The sequence below is a fragment of the Sciurus vulgaris genome (genome assembly GCF_902686455.1).
Source record: "Sciurus vulgaris genome assembly, chromosome: 12".
Classification (NCBI taxonomy): domain Eukaryota; kingdom Metazoa; phylum Chordata; class Mammalia; order Rodentia; family Sciuridae; genus Sciurus; species Sciurus vulgaris.
In genome coordinates, this window is record NC_136473.1 from 47,401,104 (window position 1) to 47,415,971 (window position 14,868).

Here is a 14,868-nt window from a genome sequence, read left to right on the forward strand (position 1 = left end):
TATTAACTTTTTTGGCTTAAAAAATGTATTCAATTGCTTTTCTGTTAAAGAAACTATCCTGCCTGCCCTCTATAGGAGGGCAGTTTATTAATATTATATGTTAGTGATGAGATCCAATTTTCAGCTTGTCAATTGAAGTGGATCGATAAGAGGAAAGGTAGTCCCTAAACTGAGGATAGTCCATCCTAAGTGAGAAGCCCACAGGTTGTGCTGAGTTCAGAGCCCAGTGTCACCTGTGACCATTGTCCTGGGGTTTGATGGGTCCTTCCACTGTCTCCATGGAGCCTGTACTCAGGTATAAATATGGTTGCAAATAACATGACAGCCCTAACCAGTTTGTGGATATCTTTTTTTTTTTTTTCTCTTAATTTAGTCCCTAAAGTAGGGACAAACTACTGTCCTATAGGGAGATGTCTTTCATAGATAGCATAAATATCCCACTTCAACTTTCCTTCCATGTCAAGATACTGCATTGGAGAAAAAATAAACAGACATAACTACTGGGAACCTGGGAATGACTTAGTAACTGGTGAACTGTATACCTGGTAACTGGCAGAACTATATACCTGAACCTTGTCATTCATTCCATAAGCTTCACCCATTGACCAACATGGCTGAAATTGCCCCACAGTCTCTTCTGATCCTTACCAAAGCCTTCACACAGTAGAGTGTTGAAGCTGTCCCTAACAGAACTGTCTGCTCAAGGACAAATGTTGTTGCTCCTCTTCCTCCTCTTCTAAAAATATAAACAAGTGAGGGATGAATTTGGTCAGTAAGCTGTAGTTTGCTGACCCCAGTCTGAAAGGAAAGGAATCCTTCAGCTCCATTTCAATATCTGCTTAAGGAGACCTCCAGACCCCCTTTGTTTAGGTTTCCCAAGTCCCTGGTAGAAAGCAGAGGTAGTCATATTTTTAATGGATAATGACTGTATAGAGCCTTAGCTGGGGACCTTGAACTACCATACGTGGCCATGAACCATCTACTGAATTTGTTGAATGAAACATTTTAGGTCATAGTAACTGTGCTTAATAACATTTTTTTTCTTTGTTATTTTCCACTGACCTTAATTTGGTATTGGAATTTGGGGTTTTGATAAGTATAAGTCCATATCTACTTACAAAGATTTCTGGAGTCCTGTGAATAATGGTTTAAAAACCACAAGTCCAGTGGATTCCAGTGTCCAGTCTACTTACTCTGAAGGTACTATTTGGTTTGCCAGCTCTGAACTCTGCTGTAAATATTATTTATTTTTGAGAGTACCCTGACAGGATGGAATGTGAACTGGGAACAGCCTCATCTGGCCCCACAGATCATGGGAACGTGGCCACACGGGTTGCCAGGGAGGAGGAAGTTCAGGCCTGGCCTCCACAGTCTTTCATGGCCCCCTAATGAGCTGTGGAATGCCAGCTAGTTGGCTGAATTCAGAGAAACAAAGAATCCTGGTTGAGCTTCATTTGTCAGAGTGCTGTCTAGAGGTTTGTTTGTAGCTGCAGCTGTCTGAGAAGAAAAATAGCTGTCAGGGGAGGGGAATGTCAGATGCCTTATCTAAAGGTCAATTTATCTCATCACATAAACCCTACCCCATAGAAGATTGGAAGTGATCTGTTACATTGGGGTCCCTGATACACACCGTTTTCTGGAGCCATGAATAAGTGAATAAGACTCTCCTCAGAAGTCCAGAGAAAATAGTATGCTTGAGTGGTCTGAAATAAGAGAATTCATTTTGAATTCCTTGTGTGAGCCTCTTCCCATCAACTTCTGGGAAGATCCCCAGAACACTGAAGTTGACCACGTTTGGTTTGGTGGCTGAACATTAGGCATTTTAGATGTCCCATTTCATAATTTAGTTTTATAGAAAGTGAGTTTTGCTGTTAGTCATTAACGTGTGACTCTAAACTTCAGTTGTGTAGAACAGTGGCTTTGACTTGGGAATATACCCTGTAAATATAATACCTTTTCCTGAACAACATTAATAAAATAAGATGTCAGCTAGAAATACTGAACCTTGAGGTTCGGTAACACACATGGCCCAGGGCCTAATTCTAAGATAGGTGAATAAATATCCTTTGGATTAATGTTCACACACCAAAGGCAAATTAACTCTTTCAGAGCCTGAGGGGTATTGAATCTAAAACTTCCTAAAAGACTGTTTTACCCAGGATGCTGTTATTTATACACTTATATTTCAGTGACTGTATGCAGATGACATTCAGGTTAAATTACTATTAAAAAATCTACAAATTATGGTTACAAATTCCCTGAAGCATGAGAGAAAAAAAGAGACAAATGAGAGAAGTCAAAAGTGCTGATCTACTTCAGCAGAAAGAGAACTACAGAAGGACAACCCAGATCCGTAACTGCTTTCTTATGAAACTTGCAGGCTCTTGTCTTTTCTTCTGTCTTCTCGTTTTGCTCAGCGGATCCCTCTTACATAACTCTCATCTTTCCAGTTAATGTAAATACTGACTTCCTTGTCTTATTGAACTTGACAATGAAATGCTGGGTTTAGCATTGCTGAAAGAAAGTGACTGAGGTACAGATAAGTAGTATTATCTCTGAGAGGAAGAAATCCATGCCATACATGTGTATTCTGACATACAGTGGATGAATTCGCACGACATCATAAAAGGGTTAGGAAATAGTCTTATCTAAAAATAATGTTTTCTCACTTCTATTATTTTCCGCAGCACAGCATGGGTAATCTTCTTTCATTTCCTGGTGTGTGTACATGTGGAAAAAAAAAAGTCCTCATGTCTGTCAGTGTTCAGGAAATTGGTAGAGTTGGCAATTCATTTGAATAGCTTCAGCGGCGTTAGGAACAATATTAGGTGGAGAAAGGCCAACGCAGTCTAAAAACAAAATCTCTCATTTGATAGTCACCTTTGAACACTAGTCAACTAACAGACATTAGCTGTGATTATACAGGCTTTATTTGTCACAAATCCTGTAATGTTTTGAGTGCCTAGCGCTGACGTTTTTATTTTAAAACTTCTTTTTAGACCCTTGGGTTATTTTAGGAAAATAATATTTTTTCCATACAAAGGGTAATACCAAGAGTTCCATTGAATCAACTGACAGTACATTCAGATTTTCTAGTTATATTCTAATTTAACTTAATAGAAGATATATTGCCACACTGTGCTCAATGAGGTATTAGATATAAGAACTTGATTTTTTTCTCTCCCCAAGGGGAAAACTCTCCTTTTCTAAGGAAAATCACCTCACTTGTCACCTTCTATCAGTCCTTCTGCTATTTCTGGAAGTGTGATACACGTTTTATTTTAAAAAATAATAATTTTGAACAATTTTTTTAAAGTTGAAACATTTTTTTTAAACTGTTTTATGCTGAACACCAAAAATCTTAAATGCCAAAATCACACTATCCTTGATATAAAGAATCAGCTATACATAAATAGGGACTAGTAAAAACCATCTGCTATGTAGAATTTTTTTCTTAACAAGATTTATTGAAACCAGATCAGTGAAGCTCTATAGCTTTGGCTGTCTACTGGGACCTGGAAATATCTTTGTTTCAGAGGACCGGATGTACTGATGCTAATCACTAAAACAGGAGTCTCCCAGCATAAGATTTACTAGGACCCATCAGCCAACACACCTGAAAAAGACTGACATTAAGGAAATTCCACGTAAAGATCCTTGGACTGCATTCTGAATCCCTGGTGAATTCCTGTTGGGCGGAGCCCATCATGGACTTCAGAGGGGACAGGCATGCCCAGCATCTGTAGGCTCCCCCTTCCAAACACAGCCACCTAAGGGGAAGTGTGGTTTTGATTGAATATTTGGGTTTCAGTTTATATGACATCTGTACAAAATTAAATACCAGTCTGCGTGAGAGTATCAGCTTATTAGAGTTCAGTGGTCAGTATGAAATCTTGTGTCTCTGAGAGATCAATCTGCAGGTTTCTTATTCTGTTTCTTTAAAAAAAAAAATTCCCACTTTCAGAAATAGAACAATGCTTCACTCAATCAATACAAACAGAAAGCAGTTCTTCACTAACAAGGGAAATTGATTTTCACCTCATTTTAAAAGAGGAGTTGTGCTGAAAAATTTCCATTCATTTCCAGAGACCACATGTTCATAAGTCCCTGGGAGAGCTATTAGAGACAAAAAGTGTAAAGATCTTTTAATATTTTATCCTCTATTAACTGCAGGACTGTGTGGTCACTAATGTGAAGAGAAAGAAACTTTTATGACCTCCCAAAAAAGTTCTCTTCTTGATTTTCTTTTCTAATCTTGTCTGCCTTTTTAGGAAGTGCATTTGTGAATTAGTGAATTAATGTTACTAGCGTTGGCTTACTAGTCTCTGAAAATTCCAGGTTCATAAGACATTTTGGTCAGGCCAGAGGATGCAGTCATAGGTCAAAGCAAGAATTTTAGAAGATCAGCAGGAGAAGAGGACAATGAGCTAATTTTCTTCTTTAAAACTTTTTTTTTTTTTTTTTTAGTAATTTGCAAACATTTGTATAGATTGGCTTCTTAAAATGACAGTTATTTTTCTTGCCCAGCTGACAATATAAAGAGTTGATTAAAGCGACATTCTCAGCTTACTAATCTCATTACTGTGCACTTACTAAGTAGTTTTACTAATACAAGTCTAATTAAACAAACTCAGTTTTACATCAGTATTAGACTTCTTTATCACTTGGGATAAATTTTCCTACAATTGCTTAATTGCCACTAGGGAGAAAAAAATCTATCATTAATCATATGGTAAGAGAAATAAATTTAGTAAGGTTTTTAGATAATTTGTGAAAAAATACTTAAGATTTTGTTAATAATCTTAATAATTGAAAAAATACTTAATATTTTGTTGGGAATAGTTAACATTGGAGTACAACTTGACAAACCTGACAGTGTCTGTCATACCTAAACTTGTAAATCTTCCTGTTGGAAATTTCCAATGAAAAACATCATCTTTCCAACTTGAAACACACCTATCAGCCCAAAGAAGACTTTTTGTGGGAAGAATTGAAATTAATGTAATTATCATATATTAATTTATTGTTTAAGAAGAAGAAAGAGAGATACATTGAGCTTTCCCATGATCTAAAAATGACCTTGAAGACCATGAGTAATTGAGAAGCAGCTGGAATCTTTCATGCCAGCAAGAGCCTTTGAAAGGAACAGATCTATGAAAACTTAAAGCAAAATGTTCAAGTGGAAAAGTTATGAATTGTTACAGACAGCTTTGTTTTGTGCACAAAAGTCCATTTGACTGAGCTTTCAAGTGTGTAATTCTCATTTTCAAAGCATAAAAAAGTATTTGGATATGTTTTTTGCAGAATAATATTCTTCAAACCTAATGGGAATTGTTAAAATATAAAATAAAAAGGAAATATTGTATTATGACAGCTTATCTCTTTTGTTAAGCATTTATTTAATCTCAGTATCAAATTTTTGGTGATCTCTGAATAGTAAAAAGGTTCCTGGTTCTGGCACTGTGACAGTTTTTCCAAGTTGAGATTCTCAAACTAAAGGGTGACAATGTAGAAAACTAGTGAGTTTTTCTTCTTGGTCTGTTTGAGTAAAATTATTTGAAATTGTAAACTTTAGAAACATTTTTTGAACTTGGTTTGAATTTTACACCATTTACAACTAATTAGAAATTTCACAAAACTTTTCTTTCAACCTAGAAAAAACAGACACATTAGTTAAGAAAGAAATCCTTACAGTTAGCATCAGAAATAAAGGTGTGTAATTCGTAAGAGCGTTTGTAACGTTACCCTCTCCACAGGATTGATGAGTTTGTGTGACATATTTATCCTTGACACATGCCCAGAATCCAGAATCCCATGCTGGGAAAATCTCTCAGGGTCCCCAGGTGTTTCCCTTTGTCTTCAGATGTCAAAGGCAATGGCAGAAGTTTCTCAGACTGGGGTACGGTTACACATGGAAGACATCTGCGACATCTCTGGAGCCATCAGCTACACTGAGCCTCCCCTGCACACCTGAGGAAAGTGTATGATAGACAATTTCCCACTTTATTCATTGTTACTTCAACTTTCCCTTGGTTCACCAAAAAAAAAAAAAAAAAAAAAGGCAGACAGGGAGGAAGCGAAAGAAGAAGAGATTGTTTCCTGCATGCCTTTTAAAGATCAGCAGAAAAAAAAACCTATTACTTATTCATTGTCCCAGAGTTTTCTAGGTTCCTTGTACAATTGGATAGGAATGCAGGTCCACAGTGTATCTGAAACTTTAGGATATCAATGCTTCTGAATTCAGAATTTCTTGGGTTTGAGACCTGTGGTTTGGTGCTGGTACCCTGTGTTCCTGAACACCTGGGACAGAGGCTAGGACATCACCTGGAACCAAACATGTTACCATTCAATGCACATGGACACCACGGAGGAGAGATAGAGTTCAAATTTTGCCTTGAGTAAAAAGGTTGAATTTCCCTTTTGCCACAAAATGAGTTAAGAAAAGCATATTTCTTGGAGTTTTGGGAGTTTTGGAATTGTGGATAAAGGATTGGAGACCTGTCATACCCTTATTTTATTTTGAAACTGCCTTTCCCCTGAAGACTTTTACCTTTATGATACATTCATAAAATATGGAAGCGTTGACCCAGTGCTGGCATAATGTCCCCATTTCTGTTTCAGGCTATACTCTTATGTTACACTAGTAAAAACTTTGTGGATTTAGGGCTCTGTTGTTTTTGTAGCAATGTAGGTCAAAACAATTGATCGCTATACCCCGAATATTCTGTCAGCCCAAGGTTTCTCCTACAAGTTACAGATATCTCATTTGATCCATGAGGAGTTTCCTGAAAAAGTTATTTCTTAATTTTTTTAAAGGAAAAAACTTTGTGATTTTGCTAATCATTTCCTCAAGTTTAATTTTGACCTTCTTCATTTTGTGGCATCTAGGTTAAATTTGTTGTTGTTGTTGATTTGGCAAATTTCCTACTTGATAAATTGCTAGAAGTCTTTGTTTTTTTCCCCAGATCATCATTCAAAATTCTGATGTTTTAGGTAGTAGACTCAACTCTCCCCTCCCATGAAAAACTAACAGGGCATTGATGTAACCACTTTTATGCTGGCAACATTAATAACTACTTAAAAGTTTTGAATAAAATTTGGTTAATATTAAGAATAAAAAGAATTAAATTTATTCTTAGTTTAGCAACAGACTCTAAGAGACTTTTAAGGTCTCTTCTAAAAATAGAACACCACCACAACGATCTTTTAAGGTGTGTTGTAAGTTGGCATTTACCAGGTACACTGAACTCTGGGGAGAACATCAGAATGAAAGTCACTGAGAGGAACTTCTAGCACATTTGTTAGGCTGTAGCAGCACAAGTCTCTGAAGGTAGAGTGACCCCCTTTCCCATCAGGACAGTTTTCTGTTTTCCAGGCACAGAGGCTGGCTGGATTGACAGGGCTGGACACCTTTAAGTCACTAAAAATGTTTATGAACAGCAGAAAGGCAAACAGAACATTTCTACATTCTTGTCCTTTGGGAAGGATTAGGAGCCATGGATCCCTTCCAGAATGTAATGGATTTGGATGGGCTTCTCGCCTTGGTGATTTCTTGTTATATTTTCTGTGTAATCTTGCCCTGGAGGAGAACTAGAGGATCCACTGCAAGTTTCAGCAAAGAAGTCAAGCCTGTGACTGTCATCAGGGAAACTTGTTTGCCAACAAATGAGTGTTTGGTGGGTAAAACGATCCCTTCCTCCTTTAGTTTCTTCCTTCCCAAAATGTGGTAGACCCAAACTCAAATTCCAGCTCAATGAAGGAGCTACTAATTATTTTTCTCACAATTTTATCCAGTAAAAATTTACCTGCTAAAGACACCTGAGACATCTCTCTAGATACCGATGAACCAGTGAAAAAAATCCCTGCAATCGGGGAACTTACGGTAAAATGGGGAGAGAAACCTAGAAATCTGCTGCTATGAATGTTTGCTTAAACTCTGCCTTACTAGCGTGCAGGTAAAAATTCCAGACCATACTGGAGGATCAAGTTTTTCTAAACACCAGGAGCTAATGTGCTTGAAAACCTTCAGTAATCATCCCATTGCCTACTGGAGTGACCTGAGTCCTCTTGGCCTGGTGTTGGAGGTCCTCAGAATTCCAGGTCATCCTGCCTTTTCAGGGATCAATATTGTCCCTTACATGCCACCCAGTCCAGTTGATCTCTTCAGTTCAAGTTAGATGGCCTCTGTGACTTGGATGTGCTCCACAGAGACAAAAATGATGTTTCTGTCCTTTTCTTCATGCATGTTTCCCCAAAAGCTGACATTAACATCAGAGTCCAAAATGTCCTGTTCAGTTATCTTTCTGTGTGCACCTCTTGGCTCCAAGCTAAATTGTTCTTATCTTTTGGATAAAAACCCTGTCTCATCCCTTTTGTGTCCCTTGCAGTACTTTCCAAGTAATAGTACGGGCTTCATAAACTCTTTTACATTATTGACAATTGAGCGAAAATTCTTACCTTGCTACTTAGATTACAATCCAAATATGTGGATATATTGATTCAAACAATTGCAAGTGGGGCTTTATGTTCTAGTTGGTTGTTCAAAGCTAGGATTTATAAACATTACTCCCTTGTTTCCTCTGGTTAGCAGTGGCATTGGGCTATTTGCTATCTAAATGCCCCAGGAGCTCTCCATCAGTATCTGGGATGTTTCTTCTTTCCTTCATATTCACTTATGGATCTCCTGTCTTCTTGCTTTTTGGATGTTACTCCCCAGTATCCTGGTGGACAGTCTTTGCCTTGCTTTGTATGAGTGACACAAAACTACCAATAGCACAGATTAAAATTGTGGACCACAAGATCCACAGGGCTTCATGAGACAAGTGCTTGCACCCCAGCTTCTCAGCAGGTGTAGACACTCTTTCACTCTCAGAACCATCCCCAAGTTGGATGCTGCTAATGGCTCTAAAGTTAGAGTGGGTATGGCCATCCCGGACAGCCCAACCCAGAGGGAATGCAGATCTGCTGAGTGTCTGTGAGGAATTAAAGCATCTGAAGAAGGCTGGTTGAATTGGGAGAGTTTAAAAGTGTCTTCTACACCTGAGCATACTTGAATCTGTGAGAAAAAGACATTCTGGTTTGAGGATCAGATGCATGAAACCTCCTAATAGAACCAAGCAATCCACTTCACACTTCCTAAGTAGTTTCTGGGCATTGTCAAAAGCAAAGATTATTTATTTATTGCATTTCTGCAAACAGTTTCCAGTGTGTGGTCAATCTAAGCAAAACAAAACAAGGAAAAAAAACAAAAACAAAAAACCAGCATTGTGTTAGTGAGGACAACCATGCTCCCGGGGGAAGCTGGGATAGTACCTGAAAACCTTTCCTGGGATCCTCCCTGGTGGCGCCCTGGGGTGCCTTCCCCTCCCTGGATTCATGCCAAGAGCTGGTCAAGGGCCCTCAGTCTGCTTTCTGTGAGGACAGGGTGTGAAAAGGCAGTGGGGCCCTGTGAGTACTCTGACCCGGTCCTGTCCTGGTTCTGCACTGGAAGAGGCAGCCACTCAGTTTAGTGTGTCGAGCTTTCTTTTCCATCCATGTAAGAAAATAAATAAAAAGAAAGCTTCCTTCCTCCCACCACTTCCATTAAAAGAGAACACATGTAAGGCTCCTAGACACAGGGCAGGCTCAGTCCTATCAAACAGCGCAGTTATTTTCATGGACGGTGAGTGTTTCTTGGCCTTCTGTCTTTCAGCAATGAGGTTGTGAGGAGTGACCTGAAGAAGCTGCCAGCTCTTCCCACCCAAGCCCTGAAGGAGCACCCCTCCCTGGCCTACTGGTAAGACCCTTCCCAGGAGCAGGCTCCCCCAGGGGGTGCACAAGGCTCAGACAACGGAGCCTGTGTGTGTCTCCTGGCCTCCCCCTGTATTAAGTAATTTATGTCTTCAGAAACCACATTCTGCATTTATTTAAATGGTGTGTTATATATGAGACCTCTCCTTTTATTTTTTCTTTAAAAAAAAAAAAAAAAAAAAACTAAAATTTCTCTTTGAAAATACCCCCTACTTTATTGTGTGTGCTGGTAGTTTCTTGTTGGAACTTTGTCATTCGATGACAGGAGATGAGGTTTGGTGATATGGGAGAAGTACAGGGTTTTCAGCCCATGAGAGACTGATTTTTCCTTTCGTCTGGATGTTTCACATCTCCTGGGTTAGCCACTTTGTAACATTATGCTGAAGTTCATCTGTTGGGCCCTGAATCACTGATTCTGAATGATTCAAGAATCCGAAAGGTTCCCAGATTGCGGTTTGGGCCACAATTGAGCAGGACTTGCATTCCTGGGTAGTGTGTTGAAATCCTGGTGGGCGCTTAAGCCCTGACACTGCCCCTAAGGATGGCACTGCTTCTCTGATGTTCCTTCTGACCCCTCCACAAAAATCAGTGCAATTTCTTATAGTATGAAACAAAGTAAGAAAAAAAAAAAAGAAAAACGGAACGAGTTGATCCTAATAAACTACTTCTGCATGCACTTCCTGAAACACTCAGATTCCTGCATTCCATCTTGCCGATATACTTCTAGGCAGCCAACTAGTTGTTCAGCCTTTCAGGTGGCTTTGAGTGATCTTCAGTTAGGATAAGTTGTGTCTTGATACGGAGCTCATTATTTCTGTCTAAGAGAAACCAGGAGTTGAGACCCCGAGACTGCAGGCTCCCTTCAGCGTGCTGGTGTCCCTAACTTCATCTCTCTGAACTGATCTGTTGTCACTCTTCCTTCAGCAACATAGATGCAGATAAATAACAAGCCTTCTATTATAATCTGTGACCAAAAAGCAAATTCTATTTAATTTGCAGGGATTTTGCATGTATCTGCTTTTAAGCTTCTAACATTCCAATCTGCATATATGAACACCAAAAACCTGCATTCTCATTTCTTTGTTCATGAAAACCTGTTGCCCACTTTCCAACTCCTTGTGTCTCTGGCCTTTATCATCTGTATCCTTCCAGCTGCTCACTTCTGGGAAACCCATGATGAAGAAGGTGCGAGAAGGTAGCTCTGGAGACCACTCATTCTTTCAGGGAGAGATGGATTTATCACTGAGGACTGTAACACTCGTGGCTTGTCCAGAGTCAGAATTGCCCATTGCCCTTGACCTCATCCATCCCTCAATCATCTCTTCATTCATTTGCTTCCAAACATTGTTACATCCTGATACACATTTCAAAGCTATGAACTTCTTTCCCACCTCCTTTCTGGATTTTTTCTTTCCTGTCTCCACCAACTGTTCTGTGCTCACATTTAATGCTTTCTTGATGCACATGCTTTGTGACTTTTGTCAACATGAATGCCTACCCATGTATCCACTCCTTTAACTGTCTTGCCAGTACATCCCTTATCTTTGTGACCATAAAGGACCTCATTCAGATCCATGAGCACTTAGACTACTGTCCAGATGCATCGAGAGGGTGGCAGGACAGGAGAAGCCAGGTGCCTTCAGCTTCACAATCCACCTTACGTCAGTAGCATGGACTATCCTGATGATTCTAAAAATACCCAGCAGCCTTTTTACCTCTTTCTGTTGTGGTTGGCTCTAATGTCTCATCTACTTATATGAATATGAATTATCTAAAAAGGAGAAGGAAAATGTCATTCATGAAGCATATTGATACAGAACAAAAGTAGAGACAGAGCTAGTGCAGCAAGCTTATTCAAGTTTTCCTGATTGCATCAGCATCAGTAAGATTAACCATGACTCCCATGGTGGAGGAGACCTTTTCCTGCTGCCCCTGCCACACAGTTTTAGGCTGCCCTGATCATTCCTGAACTAAGGATGTATATTCACTGTACTACCGGGTTTTGCTCCTGCTGGATTTCACTGGGCAACCTTCACCTGGAGCCCATCTGTGCAGGCAAGGGCAGGATGACATCGAGTGAGCAAAGTCACAGGTTTGAGAGTCCCAGCCAGGTCTCTGAATTGCAAGGTTTTGACTATCTTGGTAACTTTCATTACTTCTCTGCTGCCTCGGTTTCTCCATCTGTAAAATGAGATGAACCCACTAACCTACTCCTCTACAGCACGTGCAGGGACATTAGCCTTTACTGAAACTGCCAGCTGACACCTTCTCCAAGAGACAAGGAGGTCTTCAAAGTCTTCATCACTACCACCATTCTCCCTTCCACCACCTGTGCATTTCCTGCACCCCACTGTCTGTAGAGAGGCCATTTACCTAAAGGACACAGCTTAGCCTGTGGCAGGTCACAGTCAGCTGTGGTCAAGGACTTTTTTCCTCCACAGTGTCCTCCAGATGGTGCTTTGGGATTCGGTCTCCTCTGGTTCACAGGTTTCTTATAGTCATTCCCTATGACTACCAAGTCCCTGTCACAGATCTGGAAACTGCCTGGAGATCACCCAGCCACCTGTAGGTTCCCAAAAAGAGTGCAGGTCAGTGGTGGGCAAGATAGGTCCTCATCCCATGTGAGCGTGTGATAGATTCATGGTTTAAATGGGAAGAAAGGAGCTGGAAAAGTGGAGGCAGGAGAAGGAAGCCATTGAGGCTTCCCAGATGGCCCCAGACAGCCGGAGACACAGGGTGGGTGGGGGAGGGCAACCATTTCTGCAGCTGCCAGGCACTATGAGACCCCGTGGTCAGACCATTTAGTTGGTAAACAGCGGAACAGCTGCCTGACAGTGTTTTGGACTTTGTTTCATTGATGTTTTCCTGAGCCTTGCTTATGTTCTCAGCTACAGCACTCTGGACTTTCATTATTTCACCTTCCCCCAGGGACCCTCTGCCTCAGAGCTACAAAAGAAATGGGCTCCTATCTACATTGAGTTGCTTGACCCTGGACCTAGGAATTGACCTCCCCAAATCCCAGGTCATATGGTAGGAAACATGCCAACACAGCTGTTGCTTTAGAGGGTGTTGGGGAGGAAGCCAGAATGACCCTGGAACCTCCTGACATAACTCTGAAGGTTTAGTGAGGCCAGGGTCTCTTCCTGATGCCCCTTAGGAACTGTCTGGCAGGAGAATTTCTCACATAAGAACTAGAAATTACACAGTGTGGGAGCCAAGGAGAAATATGGTTAAGTTTTCCCCTTTCTGAAAAGCAGGTGCTCAGATCCCAGAGAAATGACTCTCCAGCTAAACTAAGGTTTCTCCCTCATAGCTGAGCTGTTCTGGGTACCTTTAGGACACTTTCTTGTGAAGAGTTCTGACTTGCTCACATTCATCACATTTCAGAATACAAAAATCAAATGATATTAATTAAAGATTAAGATAGAAATTGAAGTCAGATATGATAATCTCAGCTTCTCAGGAGGCTGAGGCAGGAGGATTACAAGTCCAAGTCCAGCTTATCTGAGTTAGAAAGACCCTGTCTCATCAACATAAAAAGGAGTGGGGATGTAGCTCAGTGGTAGAGCGCCCTGGGTTCAACACCCAGTAGCACCACCAAAAAAGATAGTAATTGAAAGATAAGTAAATTACCCCAAGGACTTGGTCACAGACACAGAATGTGTTACCCCAAAAGATGACCTAACCAAAATTAAAATAGAAAAAGGTGGGATAAAGAAGACGTTTAATAAAGTAATAATGAATAATAAAGATCAACGAATATCTTGAGGGTACATCCCTGGGATCAGCCCCCATCATGGAGCTTTTATGGGAGACAGGAAGGGGTCCCTCTGCGTGTGGTTGGGGAAGGGCAAGGTGGAGAGTGAGAAAACAATGTCTACAACCATGTAACCAGATCATGAAGTCTGAGTTTTTGGAAATCTCATCAGATGGGATTTGAGGCTTCTGCCTACAACCATCTTGCCCCGACAGATGCCCCCACCCACCATGATTCCCCAGGTTGGCTCTGTGATTTCCCAAGGCAGCAGTGGGAGCAGCCATTGGTCTCCCCCTCTCTGGGTGTCAGAGTCCCTTCTTTTAGAAGGCTGTGCTTATACTGCTTCCTGGGCTGCCCTTCACTCTATCAAAGAAAAGTTTGTGGGCTGTTGTCACCATGAGCCAGCTAATCTCTTTGTTATTTTAGAACTAAAATTTCAAAAGATAAAGAAATTGCCAGTCTAATTCTGATAGCTGGTTTGTTGTCTCCCCAGTGTTCCTCTGGGAAGGTCCAAATTCTAACTTTCTATCCTCCTTAGAACACTGAATCCCTGGCTACTCATTCAGATGTGGGCCAGGAGCACTGGATGGGACCAGTGCCTGCTGTTCCCCCGTGAGGCCCTGTGTAGACAGGACTGCAGAGACAGGAGAGTGAGAGTTTAATCACGATCCACAAGAGACCTCAGCTCGTTGCTCATTTCTTTCATACTATTCGTTTCTTGCAAGGAGTTAACCCCCAAGCCTGTGGGCTAATCTCATGTTGCTGATTAGACGTTCAAGATAAAGAGAATGTAAGTCCTCTGAGGGGAAAAGGGAAAACCAGACTGACCTTTTTTTTTTTTTTTTTTTTTTTGGTAAATTTATAGCCCAAAGGATTTCACTTTGGCTGAGTTTGGAGATGTCACTTCTAAAATGACAAATCATTTTTTCAGGAGTTAATGGCTCCTTGAAGTGTCTCATGCAGTTGATCAAGCTCAGAAGAATCTCAGCTAGCAGGATACTTGGCCTCTATTAACAGAATGCTTTTCTTCTAATTCCAGTGAAGACAGAGTAATTGAACATTACAAGAAGCTTAATGGCCAGACAAGAGGGCAAGCAATCGTGAAGTAAGTGGCCCTTACCAACGCTCCCGGAGATTGTGCTTGTGTGTGTTAATAATCACATGTCAAGATTGTTCACTTCTGCTCAGAAAGATTAATCTCTGGGGGGCAACATTTCAATTGAATTTTCAAGTAAATAATCTTCCAGAACTTTATCACACACATCAAAAAAGCATGTATATCGTATCAGTTCTGCCAAATAACCACCCTTGTGTGCGTGTTT

General features: G+C 40.6%; 1 protein-coding gene and 1 long non-coding RNA gene across 12 annotated transcripts in view; one reads left to right on the top strand and one right to left on the bottom strand.

The window, feature by feature from the left end:
• Positions 1–14,868, top strand: part of FRMD4A (FERM domain containing 4A) — a 574,854-nt gene that overhangs the window by 479,608 nt on the left and 80,378 nt on the right. For 10 of the 11 annotated variants that reach the window (XM_079106538.1, XM_079106536.1, XM_079106537.1 and 7 more), the window contains 2 exons: positions 9,692–9,775; positions 14,586–14,651. In XM_079106538.1, coding sequence (XP_078962664.1) covers positions 9,692–9,775; positions 14,586–14,651 — 150 coding nt within the window. Of the gene's footprint in view, positions 1–6,087; positions 7,677–9,691; positions 9,776–14,585; positions 14,652–14,868 lie in introns of those variants that run through there. The other variant, XM_079106531.1, reaches the window with a different exon arrangement.
• Positions 4–14,868, bottom strand: part of LOC306641460 — a 38,519-nt gene continuing 23,654 nt past the window's right edge. The window contains exon 3 of the long non-coding RNA XR_013758157.1: positions 4–3,770. This is a non-coding gene — a long non-coding RNA (uncharacterized lncRNA). The remainder of the gene's footprint in view (positions 3,771–14,868) is intronic.